Source organism: Salmo salar, chromosome 20, assembly GCF_965601325.2.
Source record: "Salmo salar chromosome 20, fSalSal1, whole genome shotgun sequence".
Taxonomy (NCBI): Eukaryota; Metazoa; Chordata; class Actinopteri; order Salmoniformes; family Salmonidae; genus Salmo; species Salmo salar.
In genome coordinates, this window is record NC_138310.1 from 28,714,914 (window position 1) to 28,737,902 (window position 22,989).

Below are 22,989 nucleotides of genomic sequence, written 5' to 3' on the forward strand. Positions count from 1 at the left end.
TGCGTGATGGATGGCAGGAGTGCGTGATGCAGGGCAACCTGGCGCCAGGGGAAGGGAAGAGCGGGAGCAAACGTGACAGGGTGGATACATCTATAATTTCACGGTGGTGCAGTTTTGGTGGACCCTCTTATATTTTCCTTCAGTTGATAAGACCATCTTGTCCTCAAAAGTCTGGTGAATGTATGTACTGTTTGTTGTATTTGCTGAGTTCAAGTACGTAAATTCATGTAGAGTGGAGATTCAAACCTCAACAACTGTGTTGTATTCCGTTAGCCCATACACTGCTTTACTCTGTTAACTACCTACTTTTCCAACTTATTTAGTCTTGTAAATAAAACCGTAAAAATAAATTATCTGTGGCCTTGAGTTCATTTGCAAGTGATTGGGTCCTTGAATTTTTGAGCTCGACGACATTCAGAATGAGAACATAGTAACTGGCTGTTAATCAAGACTATTGTTGATATAGGATTGGTACAATGGTTAATGATAACTACGATAGTGTGAATTAAAGAAATCTCTATATAAAACCTTAATGGTTCCCCACGTTTGATTAATTTGGATAGGATAAGCAAATTAATTACAATAATTTAGATCAATTAATTATTCCAGTAATATCTGGAATATCCGTAGTCAAAGTTACAACACGGACATATATGTGTGTGTGTGTGTGATTGATTGGGAATGATCTAGACTGATATGGAATGATCTTTGAATTTTTGTGTAATATGTAGAAGCATTTGCACCAAGTTGTCATTGGGCTACTGTATTTCATGGGGTTAGTAGTAGGCTAGTATTCTATTAAGTCTTAACTGAACAATAACATACAAATAATTTATTGCTCTCAGCTTTCTGCCAACAACAGTTGCCTACATCATTATTATTAACTGAGAATAGAAACCGAAAGGGGCAAGGAGGCAGAGGGGAAAACGAACCTTAATTTGAGGGGCGGGGTTTATCAGCTGTTATATACACTGCTCAGCTGCAGACGGTCACAGAGCTGTCATCATCTTTCAACTTGCAAGACTTCACAATAATACGCATATCTACTGAAAAGGTAAATCTTTTTTTTTTTTTACATCACAAGGCTAAAATAGGCCTGCCATACAGAAATGTGCTGGATAAAAAAAAGCTTAATAGCGTATCAAGTAAATTATGTTATATTATGTCAGGTATTACAATCGTCCGAATACATGGTAAAGCTTAATGAAAGCCTGTAGGTAAATATACAAGTTATAATGACTCCCTTATGTCTTTCAATCATTTCTTAATGAATCTAACTAAATACCAGCAATGAGTCAGCTGAAATGTTGATAGAGATGAGACATGACATATTGTAACCCTTATTATAAGACATTATAAAAGGACCATACATGATTTTATAATGCATTATAACCGCAGGCTTTAAGTGAAGTGTTACTAGACTAATTCATTCAAATGAGCTATGCTATTGTAAGGCCAAATAAATAATACATTAAATCCTCTTTCAGATATCTGTCATGGAACTCACTATAACACTTTTGAATGGGGAGTCACGTCCCCTGATGGTTCAGCCACACACCACTCTGGGGTCCCTCAAGAGTCTGATCAAGCAACACTTTGGAGTGGCCATGGAAAGGCAGAGGCTGTCAGGTGTCAATGGGAACAACATCAGTCTCAGCGATGATTCAAAAACTTTGAGTGACTATGGCCTGCATTCAGGATCCAAACTGATGTTGCTGATTACAGAACCCACTCATATCCAGGTGTTCCTGAAAAACGACAAGGGCCAGACTCACACATATGAGCTGGTGTCAGGTGAGACTGTAACCCAGTTCAAAGCCAAGGTCGAAAACAAGGAGGGAGTCCCAGCCAACCAACAGAGGCTGATTCACCAGGGCAAGCAGCTCGATGACGACAAGAAACTGGAAGACTATGGTGTCAGAAATCTAAGCACTATTCACCTGACGCTCCGTCTAAGGGGAGGCTGAAGACACCCAGTATCGACCTGAAACCACCAGTTTTTTTAATAATCATTCCATGTCTATAGAGAAAAAGCTAGTCCAGAAATGATCATTGTTGTATAACATTTTTATTCAATTGTAAATTTTAAATTAAGCATTGCTGATATAGGCTTACTGTATGTTAAAATAATGTAAATTAGATTGTAATCAAGTAATAAACAAGTATAAAACTCAAGCAGTCTGCTATCATTGTTATTGCTCCAACTCATAAAAAAAGATAAAGCAACATGACAGACACTGGATACTGGACTGGTTCTTGTTTTCATTTAGAAAATAGGGTTAAAACAAATACTGTACATCAGCATGTAAAATTATTTGCCAGTTTCAGTCCGATGTGCTGTTGCTCCCTTATTTGACCTGATAGAGACAAAGACAGCAGTAACATTTACAGTTTAGTTGAGACTCAAACTAAAACAATGCAGTCCACATAAGAAAACTACAGGTCGACCTTGTCAGCAATATACACAATACGTTGTGTTTTGATGACAATCTTAACATTGCATTTTCATATGGTGTTAAATGAGTTGCCTTCAAGATTGAAACAGTTACTGTTATTTATTTCCTACAGCACATTTGCTTTGCTTCATCTTAAAAAAAAAAAATAATAATTGTATAATTTATCAAACAAGAATATATGACATATATTTACTATTGTTCAAACCAACATACACCTTGGCCCAAAGGAGAATACTCAAGTATTTCAATTTATTCAAGAAGTAACAATTAAGATTTAACATTTCAGTTATAAGTTATTTTGCATGTGAGCAACACATTGGATGTATTAGGATTTCATTTATTAGTATTTTTTCCATTTTGCCTTTATTTAACTAGGCAAGTCAGTTAAGAACAAATTCTTATTTACAATGACGGCCTACCAGAAGGCAAAAGGAGGCCTGCGGGGACAGGGGATTCAAAATAAAAAAGAAATAAAAAAATATAGGACAAAACACACATCACGACAAAAGAGACACCACAACACTACATAAAGAGAGACCTAAGACATTAGTGTAGTAGTGCAGTACCTTGTGTATTGTGTGACTGAAGTCCTACACATCACCCCAGTTAATTTGCCTGGTTGTACCAGCTTGCTGCACTGGCATTCACAGACCTGTCCTTGTAACATTCTGCAGCTTCAGAGGCACACCCTGTGCCCTCTACATTCAGTAATCAGGGAGAACATCTTGGGAGTCTCACTTCCTCACAGACGCAAGGTAAGCATACCAAAATAAGGCCACCATGTTGGCGAACAGCACTCGAAACTGAAAACACAACACAGATTGGTAACAGAGCACAACTACATTCCAGATGAATGCATAAAAGAAAAGCCAGTGAGAACTGCTCACCTCTACAGCCACATAGTTGATGTTGATGAACTGGAAGGGGGTCCACACTTTCCAGTTCATCTTCAAGGCAGGCCAATAACTACTATTCACTTTGCTCTGGAAGTCTGCCCACCTCTTACCCTAAAATAGCATTAGAATGGATGAAAATGAATGTACAGGCATGGCAATAGTCTGGATTAGAATGTAATTAATGAACCACTAATGGAAATTAACTGTCTGAGTAGTACTGCATAATTTCACTAGGACCAACATAAACTGAAAACTAATAAGCAGTCCCTGCATAAAGTTTGAACTACACAGAGTAATACCAAGTTTGATATGGGACTGTTACATTGCACTATGACCCCATGTTATATCTAAGCCATGAGAGTTAGTCAGGTGTATAGTGCAGGAGAGTTGATAGTGGAGCAGGTGACTAACCTCTTGGATGTTCATAACAAAAAAAGAAAACCAGCAAGAATGCAGGGGCGAAGATAAGGCGATCCAAGAGCAAACGTTTCACAATGCAGTATGGAACAGTGGTAGGCACCATGGGCTGGTAAAAGTAATGGCTGACAGGTCCAGTAATGAGCAACCTCAGAGAGGAATAGGCAAAGGGAAAGGTTTTATCCCGCCTAAAATATGGCCACGAAAATAAGCCCAACAAGTGAGGACATTTTTATGGAGATCAATGATAGTGTCGAATTTGGTCAACAAAAATATTGAATTGCTAATTTGCTGCGTGCGGCTTATTTGATCGAATAGAAGTGTCATAATGTTTAAGGTTGTTACTAATGCTCTGTTATTAGCGGACACACATGGTATTTCCGCAACTTTGAAAAAAACTACTTTATATCTTAAATAAAGGTTAAATATATTTTTTTAAATAAATATCTGAGTTGTGCCTGTTGTCACAGAGATAGAGGACTCAACATGGTTATAACTCGTTTTAACATGGAGTTTGCCATTGAGGGCTTCCACCATTTTAAAGTCGTCAACTGCGTGGGGATTCCTATGAGTTGGGAGCAGTCAGCCAATGAAAAAGAAGAAATTCACATTAAAATGGAGATTGCCTCAATGGTGCTACCCATGCTGTCACAGATGCTATAATGGCACAGATACAAAGATTAGTCTTCTATCTATCTTTATGCCCTGTACACACGTATGTGCCCTCTCATTGGCTAGAATGGTCCCACCTGATCTCGCCTCTCCCCGCCTGTCTTCTATGGTCCCACCTGATCTCGCCTCTCCCCGCCTCTCTTCTATGGTCATGTCTAGAAGGGATACAGCTTTTGCCAAATTTACATCAAAAGTTATTTTATTTTAAAGTTGTTGTTTTTTTGTGCATTTTATCTAATCCTTACCCTTTTCCTAACCTTAACCTAATTATCCTAACCTGCTATGTTAATTATCATAACCTGCTGCATAAGTTCTCCTAAACCTGCTACGAAAAGTCAATTTTCACAAAAGCTACACTGCATATGAAAAAGTATGGGGACACGCATTCATATAAGTGGATTTGGCTATTTCAGCCACACCCGTTGCTGACAGATGTATAAAATTGAGCAAACCACCATGCAATCTCCATAGACAAACATTGCCAGTAGAATGGCCTGACTGAAGAGCTCAGTGACTTTCAATGTGGCACCGTCATAGGATGCCACCTTTCCAACAAGTCAGTTCATCAAATTTCTGCCCTGCTAGAGCTGTCCCGGTCAACTGTAAGTGCTGTTATTATGAAATGGAAACGTCTACAGTCATGGCCAAAAGTTTTGAGAATGACACAAATATGAGTTTTCACAAAGTCTGCTGCCTCAGTTTGTATGATGTCAATTTGCATATACTCCAGAATGTTATGAAGAGTGATCAGAGGAATTGCAATTAATTGCAAAGTCCCTCTTTGCCATGCAAATGATCTGAATCCCCCAAAAACATTTCCACTGCATTTCAGCCCTGCCACAAAAGGACCAGCTGACATCATGTCAGTGATTCTCTCGTTAACACAGGTGTGAATGTTGACAAGGACAAGGCTGGAGATCACTCTGTCATGCTGATTGAGTTCAAATAACAGACTGGAAGCTTCAAAAGGAGGGTGGTGCTTGGAATCATTGTTCTTCCTCTGCCAACCATGGTTACCTGCAAGGAAACACGTGCCGCCATCATTGCTTTGCACAAAAAGGGCTTCACAGGCAAGGATATTGCTGCCAGTAAGATTGCACCTAAATCAACCATTTATCGGATCATCAAGAACTTCAAGGAGAGCGGTTCAATTGTTGTGAAGAAGGCTTCAGGGCGCCCAAGAAAGTCCAGCAAGCGCCAGGACCGTCTCCTAAAGTTGATTCAACTGCGGGATCAGGGCACCACCAGTACAGAGCTTGCTCAGGAATGGCAGCAGGCAGGTGTGAGTGCATCTGCAAGCACAGTGAGGCAAAGACTTTTGGAGGATGGCCTGGTGTCAAGAAGGGCAGCAAAGAAGCCACTTCTCTCCAGGAAAAACATCAGGGACAGACTGATATTCTGCAAAAGGTACAGGGATTGGACTGCTGAGGACTGGGGTAAAGTCATTTTCTCTGATGAATCCCCTTTCCAATTGTTTGGGGCATCCGGAAAAAAGCTTGTCCAGAGAAGACAAGGTGAACGCTAGCATCAGTCCTGTGTCATGCTAACAGCAAAGCATCCTGAGACCATTCATGTGTGGGGTTGCTTCTCAGCCAAGGGAGTGGGCTCACTCAATTTTGCCTAAGAACACAGACATGAATCAAAAATGGTACCAACACATCCTCCGAGAGCAACTTCTCCCAACCATCCAGGAACAGTTTGGTGACGAACAATGCCTTTTCCAGCATGATGGAGCATCTTGCCATAAGGCAAAAGTGATAACTAAGTGGCTCGGTGAACAAAACATCGATATTTTGGGTCCATGGCCAGGAAACTCCCCAGACTTTAATCCCAATGAGAACTTGTGGTCAATCCTCAAGAGGCGGGTGGACAAACAAAAACCCACAAATTCTGACAAACTCCAAGCATTGATTATGCAAGAATGGGCTGCCATCAGTCAGGATGTGGCCCAGAAGTTAATTGACAGCATGCCAGGGCGGATTGCAGAGGTCTTGAAAAAGAAGGGTCAACACTGCAAATATTGACTCTTTGCATCAACTTCATGTAATTGTCAATAAAAGCATTTGACACTTATGAAATGCTTGTAATTATACTTCAGTATTCCATAGTAACATCTGACAAGAATATCTAAAGACACTGAAGCAGCAAACTTAGTGAAAATTAATATTTGTGTCATTCTCAAAACTTTTGGCCACGACTGTAGGAGCAACACCGACTCAGCCACAAAGTGGTAGGCACACAAGCTCACAGAACGGGACCGCCGAGTGCTAAAGCATGTAGCGAATATAAATCGTCTGTCCTCGGTTGCAACACTCACTACCGAGTTCCAAACTGCCTCTGGAAGCAACGTCAGCACAATAGCTGTTTGTAGGGAGCTTCATGAAATGGGTTTCCATGGCCAACCAGCCGCACACGAGCCTAAGATCACCATTTACGGACTAATCTGGGTTTAGCGGATGCCAGGAGAACACTACCTGCCCAAATGCATAGTGCCAACTGTAAAGTATGGTGGAGGAGGAATAATGATCTGGGGCTGTTTTTCATGGTTCGGGCTAGGCCCCTTAGTTCCAGTGAAGGGAAATATTCACGCTACAGCATACAATGACATTCTAGACGATTCTGTGCTTCCAACTTTGTGGCAACAATTTGGGGAAGGTCCTTTCCTGTTTCAGCATAACAATGTCCAAAGCGAGGTCCATACAGAAATTGTTTTTTCAAGATCGGTGTGGAAGAACTTGACCGGCCTGCATAGAGCCCTGACCTCAACTCCATCAAACACTTTTGAGAGTAATTGGAACGCCGACTCCGAGCCAGGCCTAATCACCCAACATCAGAGACCGACCTCACTAAAGCTCTTGTGGCTGAATGGAAGTCCCCATAGCAATGTTCCAACATCTAGTGTAAAGCTTTCCCAGGAGAGTGTAGGCTGTTACAGTGGGGGAAAAAAATATTTGATCCCCTGCTGATTTTGTACGTTTGCCCAATTACAAAGAAATGATCAGTCTATAATTTTAATTGTAGGTTTATTTGAACAGTGAGAGACAGAATAACAACAAAAAATTCCAGAAAAACGTATGTCAAAAATGTTATAAAACGATTTGCATTTTAATGAGGGAAATAAGTATTTGACCCCTCTGCAAAACATGACTTAGTACTTGGTGGCAAAACCCCTGTTGGCAATCACAGAGGTCAGACGTTTCTTGTAGTTGGCCACCAGGTTTGCACACATCTCAGGAGGGATTTTGTCCCACTCCTAGGCCACTCCAGGACCTTAATGTGCTTCTTCTTGAGCCACTCCTTTGTTGCCTTGTCCGTGTGTTTTGTGTCATTGTCATGCTGGAATACCCATCCACGACCGATTTTCAATGCCCTGGCTGAGGGAAGGAGGTTCTCACCCAAGATTTGCCGGTACATGGCCCCGTCCATCGTTCCTTTGATGCGGTGAAGTTGTCCTGTCCCCTTAGCAGAAAAACACCCCCAAAGCATAATGTTTCCACCTCCATGTTTGACGGTGGAGATGGTGTTCTTGGGGTCATAGGCAGCATTCCTCCTCCTCCAAACACGGCGAGTTGAGTTGATGCCAAAGAGCTCCATTTTGGTCTCATCTGACCACAACACTTTCACCAGTTGTCCTCTGAGTCATTCAGATGTTCATTGGCAAACTTCAGACGGGCATGTATATGTATTCTTGAGCAGGGGGACCTTGCGGGCGCTGCAGGATTTCAGTCCTTCACGACGTAGTGTGTTACCAATTGTTTTCTTGGTGACTATGGTCCCAGCTGCCTTGAGATCATTGACAAGATCCTCCCGTGTAGTTCTGGCCTGATTCCTCACCGTTCTCATGATCATTGCAACTCCACGAGGTGAGATCTTGCATGGAGCCCCAGGCCGAGGGATATTGACAGCTCTTTTGTGTTTCTTCCATTTGCGAATAATCACACCAAATGTTGTCACCTTCTCACCAAGCTGCTTGGCGATGGTCTTGTAGCCCATTCCAGCCTTGTGTAGGTTTACAATCTTGTCCCTGACATCCTTGGAGAGCTCTTTGGTCTTGGCCATGGTGGAGAGTTTGTAATCTGATTGATTGATTGCTTCTGTGGACAGGTGTCTTTTTTACAGGTAACAAGCTGCAGTTAGGAGCACTCCCTTTAAGACTGTGCTCCTAATCTCAGCTCGTTACCTGTATAAAAGACACCTGGGAGCCAGAAATCTTTCTGATTGAGAGGGGGTGAAATACTTATTTCCCTCATTAAAAACATAAGCCTATGCAACATTAACCTATTAAAAACAGTTCTGTAACAATGAGGATTGTGCAGTAGGCAATAGGCCCAATACATTATCACTGCCTATTGGCTATGTTTGAATTGCCCTGCCAATGTTGTTCTTCTCAGACCATTTTAAAATTATTTTAAGTATATGATCACACTTCTAATAGATAATCTCTTCCCTCTGCTCAATCCTTCTCCAACCAATCTCCTGATTCTGCCTCCTCAACCCTCCTCTCCTCCCTTTCTGCATCCTTTGACTCTCTATGTCCCCTATCCTCCAGGCCGGCTCGGTCCTCCCCTCCTGCTCCGTGGCTCGACGACTCATTGCGAGCTCACAGAACAGGGCTCCGGGCAGCCGAGCAGAAATGGAGGAAAACTAGCCTCCCTGCGGACCTGGCATCTTTTCACTCCCCCCCTCTCCACATTTTCTTCCTCTGTTTCTGCTGCTAAAGCCGCTTTCTACCACTCTAAACTCCAAGCATCTGCCTCTAACCCTAGGAAGCTCTTTGCCACCTTCTCCTCCTTCCTGAATCCTCCTCCCCCCTCCCTCTCTGCGGATGACTTTGTCAACCATTTTGAAAAGAAGGTTGACGACATCCGATCCTCGTTTGTTAAGTCAAACTACACCGCTGGTCCTGCTCACATTGCCCTACCCTGTGCTTTGACCTCTTTCTCACCTCTCTCTCCAGATGAAATCTTGCGACTTGTGACGGCCGGCCGCCCAACAACCTGCCCGCTTGACCCTATCCCCTCCTCTCTTCTCCAGACTATTTCCGGAGACCTTCTCCCTTACCTCACCTCGCTCATCAACTCATCCTTGACCGCTGGCTACGTCCCTTCCATCTTCAAGAGAGCGAGAGTTGCACCCCTTCTCAAAAAACCTACACTCGATCCCTCCGATGTCAACAACTACAGACCAGTATCCCTTCTTTCTTTTCTCTCCAAAACTCTTGAGTGTGCCGTCCTTGGCCAGCTCTCTTGCTATCCCTCTCAGAATTACCTTCTTGATCCAAATTAGTCAGGTTTCAAGACTGGTCATTCAACTGAGACTGCTCTTCTCTGTGTCACGGAGGCTCTCCGCACTGCTAAAGCTAACTCTCTCTCCTCTGCTCTCATCCTTCTAGACCCATCTGCTGCCTTTGATACTTGATCCTCCTCTCCACCCTCTCCGAGTTGGGCATCTCTGGCACGGCTCACTCTTGGATTGCGTCCTACCTGACAGGTCGCTCCTACCAGGTGGCGTGGCGAGAATCCGTCTCCGCACCACGTGCTCTCACCACTGGTGTCCCCCAGGGCTCAGTTCTAGGCCCTCTCCTATTCTCGCTATACACCAAGTCATTTGGCTCTGTCATATCCTCACATGGTCTCTCCTATCATTGCTACGCAGACGACACACAATTAATCTTCTCCTTTCCCCCTTCTGATAACCAGGCGGCGAGTCGCATCTCCGCATGTCTTGCAGACATATCAGTGTGGATGACGGATCACCACCTCAAGCTGAACCTCGGCAAGACGGAGCTGCTCTTCCTCCCGGGGAAGGACTGCCCGTTCCATGATCTCGCCATCACGGTTGACAACTCCATTGTGTCCTCCTCCCAGAGTGCTAAGAGCCTTGGCGTGACCCTGGACAACACCCTGTGGTTCTCCGCTAACATCAAGGTGGTGACCCGATCCTGTAGGTTCATGGTCTACAACATTCGCAGAGTACGACCCTGCCTCACACAGGAAGTGGCGCAGGTTCTTATCCAGGCACTTGACATCTCCCGTCTGGATTACTGCAACTCGCTGTTGGCGGGGCTCCGTGCCTGTGCCATTAAACTGGATATCATCCACTGGATATCATAAGGTGAATGCCCCAATTTGTAAGTTGCTCTGGATAAGAGCGTCTGCTAAATGACGTAAATGTAATTTAAATATAATAATTTTTTGTATTACTTGTGAGGCACAGCTGAGTGAGCATAATACATTGTTTAGTTGTTTTACTGGACTGATGGTCAGTCTGAGGGGAACGGAGGATCCCTCCATCCCCGGTGAGGTCCCTCCTCTCTCCATCCCTCCACTGAGAAAATGGGACACAGTCTTCCAGCTGATGGCGAAACTTAACCTCTATGGGATCGGTGTCCCTAAACCCGGACGGTTGTTGCTAACGAGCGCTAATCAAATCAAATTAGTTATATGCACCGAATACAACAGGTGTAGACCTTAAAGTGAAATGCTTACTTACGAGCCTCTAACCAACAATGCAGTTAAAAAAAATATGGATAAGAATAAGAAATAAAAGTAACAAGTAATTAACCTGTTGGGGCTAGGGGACAGTATTTGCACGGCCGGATAAAAAAACGTACCCGATTTAAACTGGTTACTACTCTTGCCCAGAAACGAGAATATGCATATAATTAGTAGATTTGGATAGAAAGCACTCTAAATTCACCGGAAGTTTGCGGGGGGTATGCTAGTTCTGAACATCACATGCTAATGTAAAAAGCAGTTTTTTGATATAAATATGAACTTGATTGAACAAAACATGCATGTATTGTATAACATAATGTCCTAGGAGTGTCATCTGATGAAGATCATCAAAGGTTAGTGCTGCATTTAGCTGTGGTTTTGTGACATATATGCTTGCTTTGAAAATGGCTGTGTGATTATTTTTGGCAGGGTACTCTCCTGACATAATCTAATGTTTTGCTTTCACTGTAAAGCCTTTTGGAAACGAGGACAATGTGGTTAGATTAACGAGAGTTTTGTCTTTAAAATGGTGTAAAATAGTCAAATGTTTGAGAAATTGAAGTTATAGCATTTATGAGGATTTTTTACGCGATTCCACTGGCTGTTGACTAGGTGAGAGCAGCAGTAAAATAACAATTGTGAGACTATATACAGGGGAGTACCGGTATAGTTGAGGTAGTAGGTTGAGTTATTAAAGTGACTATGCATAGTGACTAGAATAACGTTTTAAGTAACAGCCAACTTTCCAGGAGGAGTGAGGCAGAGGTCTTATATCGGCAGAAAGTTTAAATTCTTGTTAATCTAACTGCACTGTCCAATATACTGTAGCTATTACGGTGAAAAAATACCATGCTATTGTTTGAGGAGAGTGCACAACAACAAAACGCTTTTATCAAGGCAACTGGTTTGATACATTCACCTCGTACTTACATTCTGTAATCTTGCTCTGATTTGTCATCCTGAGGGTCACAGAGATAAATGGTAGCATAGTTTTGTTTGATAAAATCCATTTTTATATTCAAATGTAGGAACTGGGTTCTACAGTTTGAACCTCTGCTGTCTCTGGAACACGTATTTTTTAGTTTGTATTATCTTTTACCCGATCTAATATGTTATACTCTCCTACATTAAGATCACATTTCCACAAACCTCAAAGTGTTTCCTTTCAAATAGTAACCAGAATTATGCATATCCTTGCTTCAGGTCCTGAACTACAGGCAGTTAGATTTGGGTATGTCATTTTAGACGAAAATTGAAAAAAAGGGTATGATCTTTAAGTCGCACTGAATTACTTCTGCCTCGTGCACAAATTAATGTTGTTACTCCTATGACCAGAGAAAGTGAAATATTCCTCTATACTATAAGACACAGGCCGAAAATAATAACAATGAAAGCTTAACGAAACATGTGCATTTGATGGCTTATAAAACTATTAAACAAAGTGTTGACAGTGCTGAATAACAACTTATACATGAACTTACTCATAAAAACAGCAGATCTTGTTGTGTTCGTTGAGTCTCTCTCTAGTCATGGTTTTAAACGTTTTGAAATATTACATTATCACATTTGTTGTGCGTTCGCGGCTTTTTTTGACAGTCCTTTGTGCGAGGAAACTGTGCGGAGCTATCTGATTGGCCAGAACTAGGCCTATAGCTGCATTTGATTTTCTCCCAGGATCTGCCGGGTAGGCGGAGTTCTACGTTCAGACATTTTGAATGGTTCAAAATTGGAACACTGCTTTCCCGGTGCTAGATTTTCTGAATCAAGTGCACCTACCGATAATAGCGTGAAACGAATACAAAAATTAGGAACTCAAGGTTTTACGGATGGGTTTTTGACAGAAATGTTTTGTGCGATTGAATATCTCTCTGGCTGTAGCGTTCACTTTAAATTATAATACAGCGCTATGAGACTAAAGGCAGTCCTTGTTTTTCAAAACAAAAGTTGAACTTGAAATTCAAAAGTTTATCAATCAGACCGGCCTCCATAAATCGGACTTTAGTAATCATGTTGTAATATAACAAGCTAATGAGCCTAAAAATACAATGCATGATCATGACCATGATTTATTTATGCTAATTTATTTCAGCTCTTCATCAACGCGAATGGGCCCCTCCCTCCCACCCCACATCTTTGGTCTCTTAGCAACTGTATTGTAAACTATCAACATCGATGTGATGTTGTTTTCTATGCTGCTGCCAGTAATGTGGCTAGTGCGATTCGATTTGCTTTATTTAGGTGCTGTTTAAGTTCAGAAGAGCTATGTTGTTTTCCTTTAGGCCTAACGTTATGTTTTCTTGATAAAATGTGTTACCCGCATGGAATCTGTATCTTTTTGTAGCTAACGTTAAGTAAGTACATTATATCTAAAAGTAAACTACACTAGACATTAGGCAACTGTTAATAACGTAGTTAGCAAATAGTAATATTGTCCTAACGTTAGTGGTAAATATGTTTGTGATGCTGAATTGACCGATGTTATAGTGTTAATTTGGGCATGATGTTTTATTGTTTAATAAGATTCCCCCCTGTCTATGGCAGTATGTCTGCAGAGGTGGCCATACAGCCCCTGGAGGATGTTAGCACCCAAATGATGTGCTCCAGTCTCCAACCCAGTCCACAGCCCCGGGCCAAAGTGCTCAGGGAGGACCTCCTAAAGATCCTGGACCCTTCACGGAAGAAGCTGTCATCTTTGGAGACGCAGCGCATCGCAGGGGTGCTGGAAGACTGCATCGCCAGGGTGGAGACGGTAGCCGTGCTGCCGGCTGTGCTGGCCCGCCTAGGAGGGCTGTCTGTGGGATTGGGGTTGGAGTTGGAGGGGGCCTTACAGGAGCACCAGCACCTTGGAGAGAGGCTGGAGGGCCTGGGGCAGAAGCTGGTTGAGGGGGAGGCAGGGGAGAGAGCGAGAGCAGAGTTAGAAAGGGCCATCCCCAGCTCACTGAGGAACGTGCTCAGACTGCTGAGAGCTCATCCAGCCGCCACCCGTGCCCTGAGGAGTGAGGCAGAGTTAGGGGGGCAGGGGGTGAGTGAAGGGGTGCGAGGGCTGGTAGGGGGGCTGCAGGAGTTGCGGGGGGTGCTGTTAGAGAAACTGCTCACCAGCCCTGCCGAGGAACGTCAAAGAACACGCTACATGCAGGAGGTTTCGCTGCGCCATGGCAACAACATGGAGCTGGTTGCTACACTGGAGGCGGAAGTCGCTGCCGCCATCAAAGACAGAGATGCTGAGGTGCCGATACAGTTATCATTGTCGTTATACTACTGTTGTTATTACACCAGAGTTTAGACCATGAAAGTTTTAACCCGTGATAATTCTAGCTCAGTTCTCCAAAACGTAAACTCTCTACTTTCTCTGCTGCTCTCTTTATCTTTCTCTCTCCCCATCCCACTACCCTATGCTCTTTAAGACCTCTAAAAAAAATGAGGTGATCAGGAAGTTGAAGAGCTCTCTGCACCGGATGGAGAAGATCTCTGAGGACTTTGTGTTGCGGACACAGCAGGATGCCGACAAGCAGAACCAATCAGACGCTAAGACCTCAGAGGGGAGGCGGGCCCGCATGCAGCAGGAAGCCAATCAACTGAGAGTTCAGCTTAACAACCTGATTTCTGAGAACCGTGAGGTAGAAACTTCGCTCCGCAAGGTGGGAGATCCCAGAAATAGAGCCCTAGCCCCTGCCCCTTATCTAAAACATTTTGATAAGTATTCTCGATGCATGTATTAGATCCTGCAGTGGGAAATATAACTTTTTTCAATGTTGTTCTCCCCTCCTGGCAGAAAAAATATAAAGTGGAGACAGAAATAGAGAACTGGATCCTGAAGTATGATGCTGATATGGGAGAGAAACAGGTAGACTAACCCTAAAAAATCATAACAAATCTTCCACTGAGTAACAGCAATTAATAATACGATTTTAGTGATGCTTAGTAAATCCCCCACCCCCCTCTCTATCTCTCTCTCTGTGTTGTCTGGTCCCTCCCAGTTTGAGCTGGAGGACATGACAAGGCTCTATGAGGAGGAGAAGGAGGAGCTGAGAGAGCTAGAAGAGGCGTATGCTGTCCTGGAGCAGGAGTTCAGTCAGATCCAGGAGGAGCGGCGTTTGGCCGAGGAGAGGAGGGAGGAGGAGCAGAAAGAGCTGGAAAAGAAGAGCCGTGCCACCACCATTATCCAGGCTTACTGGAGGGGCCACCGTGTCCGCAAGGCCATGAGGGGGAAGGGCAAGAAGGGTAGCAAGGGCAAGAAGGGCAAAGGCAAGAAGGGCAAATAACAGCAGCGGCCCTGTGGAAAACTCGGCCAGACCAGGACAGTCCATTATTCCAGCATGGTTTTTATATTTGTGGGAAAGATGTGGCAGCTCTCCAAAAACACGTCAATTTTCCTTTTCTCCTTTTGTACGTTTTCCTTTTAGGTGTCAAGAGTTTATTCCAATAAATACTCTGCAACGCAGCTCGTGAATACTATTGTATGATTACTACTCTGTGTTTGATGTTATCTATTCTTAAGTGTTTCTTAAAAGAAAAGGGGATTTTTTTTAAACCGTTGTTTAAAAATCATTTTTATTGAAACATGTACAGTGTGGTATTAATGAATCAGTTTAAATGGAATTCAACCATTTATAGTTGTTATGCAAAATTGGCCCGAATAATAGAAAACTGGCACCATGCAATTGTTGGATACATTTGATCAAGGCTTGAGAAACACTAAACCGGTTGGCCCTCTATTGATATGTATAGTTAGTATTCCCTCCAGTTGCCACTAGGTGTCAGTACTAGACTGATTGCAGAATTATTATTGTCATCATGGTACGTTTGCTCCACAGCAGTGGTGTAAAGTAGTTTTTTGGGGTGTCTTTACTTTACTATTTATATTTTTGACAACTTTTACTCCATTACATCCCTAAAGAAAATATGTACTTTTTACTCCTATACATTTTCCCTGGCACCCAAAAGTACTAGTTACATTTTGAATGCTCAGGCAGGACATCAATATGGTCCAATACACAAACCTAACAATATAAAGCTTTGCCATCCTTACTGACTCTGATCTGGTGGACTAACTAAAACCAAATACTGTGTTTGTTTGTAAATTATGTCTGAGTGTTGGAATGTGCCCCTGGCTCTCCTTAAATAAAATAAACCAGAAAATTGTGCCATCTGGTTTGCTTAATATAAGGAATTTGATATATAGCATTTACTTGGACTTTTACTCAAGTATGACAAGTACTTTTTTCACCACTATTTAAGTACATGTACAACCATATACTTTTAGACTTTTACTGAAGTTATATTTTACTGGGTGACTTTCACTTTTACTTGAGTTATTTTATATTAAGGTACCTTTTATGTACTTTTTCCACCACTGCTGCACAGAGTGCTGACCATAACATTACTATCTGTGTGAAAACAATACAAGATATAGATTGAAATCTCCAATAATAAGACCTGCAGGATCCTCTGTCTACCCACTTGATCATCCTCCACCTGTTCACTTCAAGTTGGCTTTAGTAGTGGCATGAGAAGGGCTCTGTTTGAGGTTGTTCACTATGGCAGACTGGTCTTGGATGAAGAGTTGGATCTGGAGAGGAAAACACATTTAGATTTTACTGTTAGCAAATGAATATGTCCCCTACTCTACATCACTGTGACATCGGTATCCTTCTCTAACTGTGACATCACTAACCTTCTCTAGCTGTGACATAAATGTGACATAACTGACCTTCAGCTGTGTCATCCATAGAAATAGAATGAATAGAATGGGAATCCCTTTCAAGTCAATGATGGCATAATGGGGGGACTGACTGCCATTGTGAGTGTACCCATAGGAGCAAAGCAGGAAGTAAAAGCAAGAAGCGTACCCTTCAATCTGTGCGGTGATTTGTTGAATTGACTTAACTGACATTACAAAATACTTAGTTTATTAGGTACACCACTTCGTTCTCGAAAACGGTTCGCTCCTACAGACAGTGAATCACGTGGCCATGACTTGCTATATAAAGCAGGCAGACAGGCATCCAGTCACAGTTCGATTGAATGTTAGAATGGGCAAAATGAGTGACCTAAGCGACTTTGAGCCTGGTATGATCGTCGGTGCCAGTCTCGTGAAACGGCTGGCCTCCTGGGCTTTTCACTTGCCACAGTGTGTAGGGTTTACTGATAATGGTATGACAAACAAAAAACATCTAGTCAGCGGCAGTCCTATGGGTGAAAACAGCTTGTTGATGAGAGGTCGAATGAGAATGGCAAGAATCGTGCAAGCTAAATGGGTGGGCCACAAACACACAAATAACTGCGCAGTACAACAGTGGTGTGCAGAACAGCATCTTGGAACACACAACTCGTCGGTCCTTGTCACGGTTGGGCTATTGCAACAAACAACCACACCGGGTTCCACTTCTATCAGCTAAAAGAAGCTGCTCCAGGGGGCACGTTATCACTATCACTGGACAATTGAGGAGTGGAAAAACATTGCCTGGTCCGATGAATCCCAGTTCCTGTTGGATCATGCTGATGGCAGAGTCAGGATTTGGCGTAAGCAGCATGAGTCCATGGCCCCAGCCTGCCTAGTGTCAACGGTACAGGCTGGTGGCGGTGGTGTAATGATGTGGAGAATGTTTTCCTGGCACACATTAGGTCCATTGATACCAATGGAGCAACGTTTCCATGTTTCAGAGAATTCAGACTGTTCTGGAGGCGAAGCGGGGTCAGACCCGGTACTTGATGGGTCTAACTAATAAATTGGCCACTGAGTGTAAATTTGATTGCATGAGCCACATCAGTAAATATAATTTTAATGAACATTATACATTACTATGGAAATTATTGCATCACAATACCAGGCAGCCATTGTGAGGGTACCCATGAGTTTACCAGTCAAATTGACAAGTTTTAAGTCATGTGCACTAGTACAGTGAAATGGCTTTCTTGCTTGCTCTTTCCCAACAATGCAGTAATCAATATCAGTAATACTAGAATTTTTTTTAAATAAAAAGTAAAGTAGAACAAAAACACATGAAGAATAGAAATAAGAAGAACACGAGCGTTAGTTCCCTGCATATTGGCACTTGATATTGGCAGTTCCAGGGTCAGTGCCAAAACCACATGGTTTCAATGTGTTTGAGGCTATTCCATTCACTCCATTAGAAGCTGTTCAGGAGCCTGTTGGCGTCGGACTTGATGCTCTGGTACCACTTGCCGTGCGGAAGCAGAGATAACTATGGCTTGGGTCTATGGCTTGGGTGACTGGAGTCTTTCAACAACTATCTGGGCCTTCCTTTCACTCCGCCTTATATAAAGGTCCTGGATGGCAGGAAACTCGGCCCCAGTGATGTACTGGGCTGTCTACACCACCCTCTGTAGTGCCATGCAATCAAAGGCGGTGCAGTTACCATACCAAGCAGTGATGCAGCCGGTCAAGATGCTCTCAATGATGCAGCTGTAGAACTTTTTGAGGATTTGAGGGCCCATGACAAATCTTTTCAACCTCCTGAGGGGGAAGAATTGCTGTTGTGCTTTCTTCTCGACTGTTTGCATGTGTGTCGACCAAGTCCTTAGTAATTTGGTAATCAAGGAACTTGAAGCTCTCGACCCGCTCCACTGCAGTCCCGTTTCCTCTAGTCCAAAATCAGCTCCTTGGTCTTACTGCCTAGAAGCCCAGCATCCCGGAGTCGCCTCTTCACTGTTGAAGTTGAGACTGGTGTTTGCCAGTACTATTTAATGAAGCTGCCAGTTGAGGACTTGTGAGGCGTCTGTTTCTCAAACTAGACACTCTAATGTACTTGTCCTCTAGCTCAGTTGTGCACCGGGGCCTCCCACTCCTCTTTCTATTCTGGTTAGAGACAGTTTGCGCTGTTCTGTGAAGGGAGTAGTACACAGCGTTGTACGAGATCTTCAGTTTCTTGGAAATGTCTCGCATGAAATAGCCTTCATTTCTCAGAACAAGAATAGACTGACGAGTATCAGAAGAAGGTTCTTTGTTTCTGGCCATTTTGAGCCTGTAATTGAACCCACAAATGCTGATGCTCCAGATACTCAACTAGTCTAAAGAAGGCCAGTTGTATTGCTTCTTTAAAAGGGTTTTCCAATGATCAATTAGCCTTTTAAAATGATAAACTTGGATTAGCTAACACAACGTGTCATTGGAACACAGGAGTGATGGTTGCTAATAATGGGCCTCTGTACGCCTATGTAGATATTCCATTAAAGATCTGCCGTTTCCAGCTACAATAGTCATTTACAACATTAACAATGTCTACACTGTATTTCTGATCAATTTGATGCTATTTTAATGGACCAAAAATGTGCTTTTCTTTCAAAACAAGGACATTTCTAAGTGACCCCAAACTTTTGAACGGTACTGTAGGTATTCCTCTTATCTAGGGGGTTGAGGTTAGTGTGGAGTGCAATTGAGATTGCATCATCTATAGATCTGTTGGAGTGGTATGCAAATTGGAGTGGGTCTAGGGTGTCTGGGATGATAGAGTTGATGTGGGTTGATGTGTATCAGGGTTAGAGGTTCAACGTTTGTTCTATTCATTCTATTTCTATCACTAACCTTCACTATCTGTGACATCACAAGCCTCCATCTGTAACATCACAGTGACATCACTGACCTTCTCCAGCTGTGACATCACAAACCTTCTCCAGCTGTGATATTACTGACCTTTTCCAGCGGTGACATCACAAACACAGTCCATCTGTAACATCACAAACCTCAATCTATGACATAATAACATCACTAACCTTCTCTAGCTGTGTCTCTGTGTCATCGATGGCCACGCCCTTTTCCTGCCCTGTGGTCCCGCCCATCATGTGGTAGAGGTTAAGGGTCACCACTTTAATTTGGCCCAATAAAAGCGTCTCCTTCGCCGCTGTGGTTTGGATGTGATACCACGTGTTCTCCTGAACAAAAAACATTGTTTATATTCTGGATAGAAAGACACGGACTATAATCAATTGTAAATCTGTGACCCATCTAAAGGGATTGTCACTAGTTACTACAGCCACAAAGGCATATTGGCTATATCGTAAACATTAATGACATCAAAAAGTTGCTTTTTGGTCTTAATTTAAGGTGAGGGATAGGCATAAGGATAGCAGTGTTGTTAAGGTTGGGTTAGGTTAAATATCAGATATTGAGAAGATAAATTGTAGAAATAGGTTTAGCCATAATTATGACTTTGTGGCTGTGGTAACTAGTGACGACCCTCTAGTGACGACCCTGTGAAAGCGTGATCAGGTCTGGTACCCATCTGAGAGCGTTGGAGCGTATCTGGTCCAGCTCTGTCTGTAGCTGAGACAGCAGGTTATTCTTCTGCAGAATGCTGCAGCTCTGCTGGTCTGTGTATCTCTGTAGCGCCCCCCGTTGGCCATCAGCCTGCTCCTGCACCTCACTCTCCCTCTGACGCAGCTGCTCTTTGGTGGATAGCAGGGTGGCAAACCTCCCCAGTAGCTCCCACACATCCTCATACTACATACACACACGCACATGTACACGTTATACACTTGAAGCTAGGGTTAGGTTTGTGGTTGAGGCTAAGGTTAGGGTTGAATCGGGATGTGGAGAGGTTTAGGGTAAGGGTTAGGATTTGGGTTAGGGTTGAAGCTAGGGTTAGGGTTGAACTGGGATGTGGACATGAAGATAGGGTTAGGATTGCTGTTGAGGCTAGGGTTAAGGTTACGGGTTAGGGTTATGGTTGAGGCTAGGGTTAGGGTCAGGGTTGTGGTTGAGGCTAGGGTTAGGGTCAGGGTTATGGTTGAGGCTAGGGTTAGGGTCAGGGTTGTGGTTGAGGCTAGGGTTAGGGTCAGGGTCAGGGTTATGGTTGAGGCTAGGGTTAGGGTCAGGGTTGTGGTTGAGGCTAGGGTTAGGGTCAGGGTTGTGGTTGAGGCTAGGGTTAGGGTCAGGGTTGTGGTTGAGGCTAGGGTTAGGGTCAGGGTTGTGGTTGAGGCTAGGGTTAGGGTTATGGTTAAACAGGGATGTGGACATGGCATAGGCAACACACGTGAGCTGGTAGATTGGTCAGCCCACACTGAAGAGGAGGAAATTTGATTATAAAAATGTAATTAACAAGAGAAAGCAAGTGCCATGATCCCACAGGAAACACATTATGTTTTTTGGGTTTTTTATTCTCCGCAGTTGAGAACAGATCAGATGAACTGAGGTGTGGGGGGGGGGGGATTCATGATAATACATAGAAAAGAGGAAAGAGAGAGAGAGGGGGGAGTGGGTGGGTGGTTCAGTTTAGCGCAGTAGTGCGAAAAGGGTGTTTTTAGTGAATGCCAGGCTTGGGTACCTTGGCCAGTCTGAGGACCTGTTCCAGGAAGGTCCAGTAGAAAGCAGTCTTCTCCACCCTGCGCTGCAGCCTCAATCTCCAGGCCTCCAGGACAGCACACTCCTCCTTCAGTTTCTCTATCTCTCCCTCCTTCTGACGCACAGCATCCCTCTCTCTCTCTGCCTTCTTCTCACCCCGACCACGTTTTGCGTCATTTTCCTGCAAGATGGCACATTTGATTACGATGTTTTTTCCAGTCTGTGTGTTTCAGTGCGCGTGTGTGTGTGTGTTAGCCACCAACTTTGAGGAATTTGTCAAATTTGAGCAGCGACTCCTTCAGTTTCTCCTCCTTCTTCATCACCTCATCTCTCCGCCTTTGCAAACTCTCCGTCTTTAACTCAAACTCCTGTGAAACACACACACACACACACACACACACACCACACACACACACACACACACACACACACACACACACACACACACACACACACACACACACACAATATCCCAGGTACATATAGTATGTTAACTATGATAGTCACATTTTTGTCACAGGTTCCCATGATTATGAGTACTATGAATAAGAACGTAGCTCCTACCTCTCTGTGTGTCTGGAGTTGTTTATCCACCTCTCTGATCTCTCTCTGTTTCTCAATCATCCGTGTGGCTCCGCTCATCAGACCTCTGTCCCGCACAGGCACTTTCCTACACACATAAGCACGAAAGTATGTATGCAGAAACGCACGCACACACGCATACACACAGAACTTTCAGTGGACATCAATCTGTGTTCCTTCACTCAGCCCCACTAGCGGAGAGCATACTAACACAAACACAAACAAACTCACATTAAGAGATGTTCCTCAAAGACAGTACGGAAATAATCCTCCAGATCCAAGGCCATTATCTCTGCTGTCTCCAGGGAGTTTCTGATCTTCAGTTAGAAACTTAAGCAGCTTTCCCTTTGGACTTCTTTATACCCTGCTGTACAATCCTGTCTCTATGGCAACACATAGACAAAGCCTCTGTCGCCCCCAGTGGCAAACTACTGACATAGAAGCTCCACTACTGTGTGTGTATGTGTTTGTGTGTGTGTGTGTGTGTGTGTGTGTGTGTGTGTGTGTGTGTGTGTGTGTGTGTGTGTGTGTGTGTGTGTGTGTGTGTGTGTGTTGTGTGTGTGTGTGTGTGTGTGTGTGTGTGTGTGTGTGTGTGTGTGTGTGTGTGTGTGTGTGTGTGCGGGGACCCCTTTTGTGATAGCAAATTCATCAGAGACCCCCTCATAATCAAGTCAAATCATATTTTATTTGTCACCTGCGCCGAATACAACAGGTGTAGACCTTACCGTGAAATGCTTACTTACAAGCCCTTAACTGACAATGCAGTTTTAAGAAAATAGAGTTAAGAAAATATTTACTAAATAAACAAAAGTAAAAAATGTAATTAAATTAAAATAATGAGGGGGTACTGGTGGTACCGGTACCGAGTCAATGTGAGGGGGTACAGGTTATTCGAGGTAATTTGTACATATAGGTAGGGGTAAAGTGATTATGCGCTGATAATAAACAGTGAGTAGCAGCAGTGTAAAAACAAAGGGGGGGGGGGGGGTTGATGCAAATAGTCCAGGTGGCCATTTGATGAATTATTCAACAGTCTTTTAAAAATGCAAATCAATTTATAACATTTTTGACATGCGTTTTTCTGGATTTTTTTGTTTTGATTCTGTCTCTCACTGTTCAAATAAACCTTCCATTAAAATTATAGACTGATCATTTCTTTGTCAGTGGGC

At 43.3% G+C, this 22,989-nt stretch overlaps 3 protein-coding genes and 1 pseudogene across 4 annotated transcripts; 2 read left to right on the forward strand and 2 right to left on the reverse strand.

Moving 5' to 3' along the window:
* Nucleotides 1-902: 902 nt before the first annotated feature.
* On the forward strand, nucleotides 903-2,175 carry LOC106580299 (polyubiquitin). The gene is made up of 2 exons (XM_014161156.2): nucleotides 903-1,054; nucleotides 1,488-2,175. Exon 2 carries the CDS (start codon nucleotides 1,497-1,499, stop codon nucleotides 1,965-1,967), a length of 471 nt encoding a protein of 156 aa, XP_014016631.2. The 5' UTR covers nucleotides 903-1,054; nucleotides 1,488-1,496; the 3' UTR covers nucleotides 1,968-2,175.
* A 59-nt stretch (nucleotides 2,176-2,234) lies between these two features.
* On the reverse strand, nucleotides 2,235-4,001 carry LOC106580300 (peroxisomal membrane protein 2-like; annotated as a pseudogene). Its single transcript, XR_014381786.1, has 3 exons — nucleotides 3,764-4,001; nucleotides 3,344-3,463; nucleotides 2,235-3,259 (listed from the first exon to the last, which is right to left on the reverse strand). The product of XR_014381786.1 is annotated as a peroxisomal membrane protein 2-like (transcript).
* Nucleotides 4,002-13,052: 9,051 nt separating this feature from the next.
* drc10 (dynein regulatory complex subunit 10) lies at nucleotides 13,053-15,320 on the forward strand. The gene is made up of 5 exons (XM_014161152.3): nucleotides 13,053-13,289; nucleotides 13,480-14,164; nucleotides 14,343-14,576; nucleotides 14,711-14,782; nucleotides 14,916-15,320. The coding sequence occupies exons 2-5, from the start codon at nucleotides 13,481-13,483 to the stop codon at nucleotides 15,198-15,200; spliced, it is 1,275 nt and encodes a 424-aa protein (XP_014016627.1). The 5' UTR covers nucleotides 13,053-13,289; nucleotide 13,480; the 3' UTR covers nucleotides 15,201-15,320.
* Nucleotides 15,321-15,481: 161 nt separating this feature from the next.
* cfap73 (cilia and flagella associated protein 73) lies at nucleotides 15,482-22,201 on the reverse strand. The gene is made up of 7 exons (XM_014161153.3): nucleotides 22,052-22,201; nucleotides 21,803-21,908; nucleotides 21,502-21,606; nucleotides 21,222-21,419; nucleotides 20,177-20,398; nucleotides 19,672-19,830; nucleotides 15,482-16,507 (listed from the first exon to the last, which is right to left on the reverse strand). Exons 1-7 carry the CDS (start codon nucleotides 22,105-22,107, stop codon nucleotides 16,418-16,420), a joined length of 936 nt encoding a protein of 311 aa, XP_014016628.3. The 5' UTR covers nucleotides 22,108-22,201; the 3' UTR covers nucleotides 15,482-16,417.
* Between the last annotated feature and the right edge of the window lie 788 nt (nucleotides 22,202-22,989).